The 7,305-nt window shown below is 36.6% G+C and overlaps 1 protein-coding gene across 2 annotated transcripts; it reads left to right on the top strand.

The window, feature by feature from the left end:
- The first annotated feature begins 2,524 nt into the window (after positions 1 to 2,524).
- On the top strand, positions 2,525 to 7,305 carry LEJ2 (Cystathionine beta-synthase (CBS) family protein). 2 transcript variants are annotated; one of them, XM_088516954.1, is made up of 8 exons: positions 2,525 to 3,003; positions 3,237 to 3,324; positions 3,418 to 3,482; positions 3,981 to 4,029; positions 5,048 to 5,103; positions 6,565 to 6,680; positions 6,812 to 6,869; positions 6,954 to 7,305. In XM_088516954.1, the coding sequence occupies exons 1-8, from the start codon at positions 2,800 to 2,802 to the stop codon at positions 7,026 to 7,028; spliced, it is 711 nt and encodes a 236-aa protein (XP_088373080.1). In that variant the 5' UTR covers positions 2,525 to 2,799; the 3' UTR covers positions 7,029 to 7,305. The 2 variants fall into 2 exon arrangements, with proteins under 2 accessions (XP_088373080.1, XP_059451832.1); XM_059595849.2 differs by having other exon boundaries at positions 2,530 to 3,003; positions 5,051 to 5,103.

Below are 7,305 nucleotides of genomic sequence, written 5' to 3'. Positions count from 1 at the left end.
ATTTCCTTGTTTAACAAAACTTGTTTCAAAAGGTGTTTTCAAGAGACGCTATTAAGGACACTTGTAATATGTTTTGGTGCTTAAAACGAACCTATTTCTTAAGAATGTTTTCAAAGGCTTTTAAACACCTCTTTAATTTCTTGTGTTGCATTTTCTTGTGATATGCATGTTTATTTTAGAACCTAGAAATAGAAGTACCAACCCATAGCTTTAGATAGAAGCCTATACGCATTTTTAGGGTTTCTTGGCCGGGTCTTACTCACTGGCCAAACGCTCACCCTAGGGAACGAGCACTCGTCCATAGAGCAAGCCACACGTACCCTTAACCCCAAAAGTGTGATAATAGGTTTTAACAACCCTTTTCGTTTGATGGACCCTCGTAGAGTTCTCTAGTACTGCTTATAACGATAGGTCATTTTTCATTATAGTAGGGATTCGTGATGTTGGAAGACTCGAGCAAGCGTACAAGGTAAGTAAACACTTACGAACACTTTTCCTAAAAATGTCAAATATGTCAATTGATTCACCACACGGATGATGTGAGCATGTCTATATTTTTGTAATAACTTAGTAATTGCTTTTAATAAATGGTTGATAAGATGCATCGTATGACATGGTACACCAGTACATGCGGTATAATGGACAAGGGCTTACTATATAGACTTGATTCTATGGTCAAATGTGTGTGTTGTTATATAAGCCTTGGATTCAATGGTTGTTTCGTGATTGGCGTAGCTTTAACTGGCGGTCATTACAGGACGGACATTATTAGTAGTGTAGGCCACCCGAGGTTAGACTCGGTTGTGCCACTAGTATTATGTACGGTAGCATACAATGGTCAGGGCACTAGCATAATATTACAGGTCCTTCAAGACAGCCTCAACCTTATTGAGAAGGGGTAATATCTCGGGTAGACCATACATGATAGTTATAACTTATAAACCATTAGTTTTTATGCATTAAAATACCCCGGAAGTACACCACCTTTTATCAAACCAAACGATATTTTCAAAGTGTATTAACGGAGACAATACTTCTTTTAAATGTCTACCAAAACTATACGTTTATTTCTGCTTAATAATGAGCTCATTATATACCTAATTGTGAGGTTTACTTATTAAGTCGTTAGACTTACGCTGTTATTACCATTTTAGGGAGCTTGTCACTAGGATCCAGGAGTAGCGCGATTGCTACCACAGCTTTTATATTAAGATTCTTCATACAGTTATCAGGTTTGTACAGTTATCAGGTTTGTCTTTTATTATTGATTAGTTGCTACATGTCTTTATTTGAGGAATATAATTGCTTCTGTAATGATTTATAGCTTTCTTAGGTTTTCTTCACCTTCCTATGCATTAACTCTGATAATGCTTAGAGGGGCAATTTCTCATTTGGCCACAAGTTTATTTAACTGAGGTAATTGCCAATAACCCTGCAAGGTTAGCCAAGGCTAATTTTGGAGGCATTACACTAAGTTCACATCTTCCTCTTCCGACAATGAAACTTCTTCCACATGTTAGTCATCTCATCTACCATAGCAACCTTCCGAAAAAGACAATGAAATAGCACTTCCGAAAAAGACAATGAAATAGCACTGAACCAAAGTATTCCTTCACAGTCCAAGGCGGACATAAAAACCTTTAGGCCATGTTTGGGAATGAACTTAAGAAATGGAGTGGGCTAGTATTGTAGCAGATTTGATTGATGTGAGAAAAGAAAGTAAGAATGTTTTGTATGAAAAAGTAAAAAAAATTTGTTTTGTAGTGGTCTTTTTATTTAAATAATAATAAAAAGTGATTGATGTAATTTAAAAAGTAAGAATGTTAAAATTGATTTTGAGGAAAAAAATTTTGGGACATTGGGTCCTTGGGTCCAGCCCTTCCCCAAACACAGCCTTAACTACTCCTCTAGGGTTTGGTAGCCTAGAGAGAAAAACAAAACAATATTAGTGCTTGGCCAAGAGTACGTTCTAAGTTCTCAATTAAAATATTTCTAGAGTAAAATATAATTTAATTAGATATTTATTATTTAAAATTTTTGGAGCTCCCTGATCAGAGTTGTCAAAGTAGACAAAACATCTCTCCTAACTAAATACAAAACTGGGTAATAGTTCCATATTCATCAAAAAAAAAAAAAAAAAATAGTAATAATAATAAATTCTTACCGTCTTCCTCACTGGTTGATTCTCACTAATTCTTGACATTGACCTTGTTGAATTTGTTCTTATCTGTGGCACTCTTTCCTTCTCACAAATTCTTGTTTGTCACTCAATTGCAAGTTTGGCAGACTCATCATCATCAAAATGTACAAAACCATATCCTTTTGATTGAAAATGTGTCATCTAGTGGGCTTTCTTGTCAATGGTCTTCCCATTTTAATTATAATTATAATTTTTAAAACAAAAATCATAAAATTATTCTTTTTGTAAGATATTTTTTATTTTGAATAAAGAACACAAGTGGTCGGAAAAACGACGACGCACGATAATACAGAATGTCAGAAACGATCGAAAAAGAAGGAAGAAACAAGAGAGGGCAGGGATGCACAGTGGCGGCATCGCACGCGTCTGTTACATGACACCGATTAAATCTCGATACGATTTCGCAATCCCCACCGTCGGATCTTTATCTTGCCCCTTCACCTGAAGTTACCCCGCGAGCATTGTTTAGTAAAACAGCCAATTAGCGCGGTCTCTGTCAGTGGCTATAATATCTTTAGCCACACTTTTGAAACTTTCTCGCACTTTCCCAAACACGTAGCCTCCCTTTTCGGAGTCCAGGGTTCGACAATAGCAAGGACATGGACTCGATTCTTCTTCCGGAGCCTTTCGCCGTCGCTAACCACCGAGTCAGCGCTGGCGTCGCTCACCGTTCGTTCAGTTTCCAGCTGCCGTGCCTGCTCGTCTCGCGTCCCGGGCGGGGACTTTGTCTGGATCGCTCGTCGGGGCTCCGGAGGTCCTTGACTATCGCCGCCACCGGCACCTTGATGGCCAATTCCGTGCCGGTACGTTATCTTCTTCGTTTTTTGGCTTTCAATTTTGCCTTTTGTATTTGATTATGCAATATTAATCGCCTCCTACTTTTTTTGTGCATTTAATTATGCCGTGGACGCTAATCGTATAATTAAAATTTTCGAACGAGTATAAGTTTAGGGATTTGGATTCGAGCATACTTTTAGTGGAGTATATTGTGATTTCGATACCTTATGGTTCTTGTGCATTGACACGTGAAATGCAGCCAAGAAGTGGAGTGTACACCGTTGGTGATTTTATGACAAGAAAAGAAGATTTGCATGTGGTGAAGCCTACGACAACCGTGGAAGAAGGTAGTTGTTAAACTTAGATTGCGTCTTGGACTCTTGGACAATATGTCATATATTTTTCCAATTTCTTAATGCACCAGCCTCTTATGTCAACAGCGCTGGAAATTCTTGTGGAAAACAGAATCACTGGTTTTCCGGTGATTGATGAAGAATGGAAATTGGTAAGATTTGCTTACCCCTTCTTGTTGAATCACCCTGTTTTTTGTTGATGCATGTGTTTTAAGTACTGGTATCAGGCTTTGTAATTGTTTACTATCTCAATTTTTTCGAATTATTGAGGATATTGTTGGTTAGGTAGAAGAAATAGGTACTCAAATTGTTCCCAATGGGTCCCATATCTGAGGGTCACTTGACGGCTCGTGTCTTTGAAAGTGAAAATGAACAGGACTCCCACTATTACTGATGTGTCCGAAAGTAATAGCTTATGCATGCTTCACTAAGATTGAGAATTTTTCTTCAATTAGTTCAGCATAATGTCACAAACTTGCTATCTACACTAAAACAAACATCCTGTTTTCACCATCTATCTGCATAGTTAATTTCAGTTTCTTGACTTCTCTCTATTTGCTTGGTGGAATGGGTGTTGGATGAATGACCTGATTTAGGGATTAGTGATTACTATCCTGGGTATGCTTTTTGAGGATTCTCTTAAAATGCAGGTTGGTCTTGTTTCAGATTATGACTTATTGGCATTGGACTCCATATCAGGTAAATCAAAATTTTCAATTTATGTCTTACTTTTTCATTATTACTCTTAAAACAACAAAGGTACTCTCATATCTTGATGTTGTTATTCATTTTAAAAAAAACTGCACCCGTGAAATTTGTAGTTTCTGGAAACTAGATTAATTATCCTGTATGAGGGAAAATATTTGGTGGAATTGAAGGCTTTTTGCATAAATGCACTTTACCATTGGAAATCTGCCTTTGACTACTTTAATATTTCTAGCTTTCATGATTTTCTTGATTTTTTTTCTTTTTTTTGGTTAGGTGTTTTTCTTGTATACTTCATGTGTAGTTGGTTGAGCCTTTGTGCTTTTTAATGAATTTCGATTACTTATCAAAAGAAAGGGGAAAATACTGATATAAAGCCATATCCAATTCTTTTTGGAACAATATTAAGGATTTTTTTTCATGGAATTTGTGATAGTATATACTTATTCTTTATATGAGAAAAAAAAATTGAGCTGTTTTATGATGTTTAAAGCGTTAATGGTCTTTGGGAGTGACATCTCCTTCCACTATAAACAAGGGGTTTAGTGTGAGGTCATGTGTTCAAACTAGTACGGAGTTATGAGTTAATATTGCCTTCTTCTTCTTCTTCTTCTTCTTATTTTTTCCTTTTCTGTTATTTTTTATTTTTATTTTGCTTTATTCTCATGTTTTAATATCATCTCACTAATCAAATCTAGAAAAGCCTAAAGAATCTTGAGATTATTACTTTGGTGACAGAAACATTTTTTTAGACAATAATAATTTGAACTTCTAACTAATAGAGGCCAGTTTGTATTGTGCAAGTAGAAAATGGAGTGTGCTAGAGGTTGCCTGTCATTTTTATTTTTATTTTTTTGGATTATTAGTTGAGTTTCTTTTAGTATGTATCTTCTAATTTAAGGTATGTTCTCCATAATTTAATTTATCTCAGAAATCCTTTTGAAACTGAATATTTTGAATGTGCAAAATGACTATTATTCATTTCTTACATGATGCAATTGAATATCTTAAGTAGGTGGTGCACGAAATGATACGAGCATGTTTCCTGAAGTTGACAGCACTTGGAAAGTATGTGAAAACATTCTCTCTTTAAAATAAAGTTGTCTATTCATGGTTGTCCGTGTCTTTTACATTTATATTATATTTATGAATTGATGAATGTCTGGTTTCCTAAGCCATTATTGTTTGTATCATATCCTGATAGAGGCAACTAAAGATTAGGGTTTTTATAAATGCTCCATTAGATAAAAGAAAATTCCGAAGATTTGCATGTAATAAATAGAATGCCAACTACAGGAGAGTCTAGGGGCAAAGTGAAAACTGAGTTGCAGCAGAGCGTGAGATTACTTTAGCTGCTTGAAGGCTGTAGTGCCTCAGACCTGCAACCAGGTCCGTAGAGTACTGTTTAAAGGGTGATTTTGTGGGTTGATTCCATGGTTGATTAGAAACTGCCATTCCTTGCCTCCACCATGTTAGGTGGGCATACCCTTACAGTTGCCCTCTCCTGACGAGTATTGTTCCAAACATCAGTTAGTCACAGTGAGCATGTACTTGTTGAACTATGCCTGAAGGCTTTCATGGACCCGTGATATTCCTTTTGTTGGGGATAGGATATTCCCCTTTTCTTTATGCACTTTTGCCTTTTACTTTTAATGTCTTTAGCTCCAAAGTTAGAAAGTGGTTTTGTTTTGAGGTTCCTTTTTGGTCTTCGTTCCATCACTTTTTGTTTTGAACTTCGAGAGAAAGGGGATGCTCTAGTGTTTCTCATGTGGAACTGACCTTATAAACAAAAAAATAAATAAAAAGCAAAATATAAAAAATAAAAAATATAATCAGTAATTCAGCTCAACCCAATTCAATAGTGTCTTATATTTTAACTATTTATGGTTAAGCTACAGGATCCGTGACTTTCATTTATCAGTCACATTGAAGTATTTCATGACCTTGCTTACCACTTTATTTTTGGGTTTCCTTGAGTCTTTGTGGGGCCTTCGACTTAATTGAAATCATTGTCCTTACTGCTGCATCATTTCATTTTTGGTGCATGAGTTCCATCACAGACAATTTTCCCTCAACTTGTCCTCATTGCTCAGTTTCTTTGATGCTTAAAACACTACTATGCTCCTTTGAATTCCAAAAATTTCCATGAACGGATGCCCAATCCAAAGCCCACTAAGCAAATCAACTTCAGCTCTTTCTTTGCCTACTTTGTTTAGCACCTTTCTTGCTGGGAGTCCTCCAGTCCATGTTTTAAGCATGTAATGTTCTTTGTAATGCTGTCAGGCATCAGAAATTATCAAGGAAACAGAATGAATATATCTCTACTCGAGAGGGTTTTGTATTTTAGGAGGATTTTCTTGAAGAGACTCCATAAGTTGAGACCTGCATCTCAATTTTGGAAGCATTATAAACTTGTGACCTTATTAAAGAAATACATTCATGCAATCCCGATTAAAATTCTGTCCTTTTTTCTTTGCAATAGTTATATTGTCCAACCAGGTACTTCTCTAATTGACTGTAGTGCTGCAGACATTTAATGAGGTACAGAACTTGCTCAGTAAAACCCACGGGAAGTTGGTTGGTGATTTGATGACGCCAGCCCCTGTCGTTGTTCGTGAAACCACTAATCTTGAGGACGCTGCTAGGTTCTTTCATCCCTTTTCTTTTTTCCAGATTTACCCCTTCTCTAGTTTCTTTCTTTATTATTGTTTTCTTCCATCTTTCTGAGTAGCTGCAGCTAGAGAGTGACAATTCTGAATTGCTCTATCAAATACAGGTTGTTGCTCGAAACAAAATATCGCCGACTTCCTGTTGTGGATGCTGATGGCAAGCTGGTAAGTAATTCCCCTTTCATTATCTCTCTCTTTCTTTATCATGCTTCCTCCAGTTCTTAATTAGCCGTTGTTTATAACCCGAAGGTTGGGATAATTACGAGAGGAAATGTCGTCAGAGCTGCCCTTCATATAAAACGTGCTGATGAAATCAAAGCATAATACTTGGATACTACCCTATGAATTAGGGGCACACCCCAATTTGGCAAGCAGGGCTCATTCGATCCTGCAAGTGCCATGAGTCTACAAACTGGGATGTCAGAGGATCTCTCAGCTCTCTCTCTATGTACAATTTTGGCTTATGTATGTAAAAACACCGATTTGATTTGTTATACATAATTATCAAGACAAAAGGCTACAGTTTTTTTTACCCACTAAAATGACACGTTTATGCGACTATAATATGCTCGGACAGAGCATAAAGGCTCCGTTAGTGGGA

This window comes from Corylus avellana, chromosome 5 (genome assembly GCF_965113065.1).
Source record: "Corylus avellana chromosome 5, dhCorAvel1.hap1.2, whole genome shotgun sequence".
NCBI classification, from domain to species: domain Eukaryota; kingdom Viridiplantae; phylum Streptophyta; class Magnoliopsida; order Fagales; family Betulaceae; genus Corylus; species Corylus avellana.
This window is presented reverse-complemented; position numbering and strand designations above follow the sequence as displayed.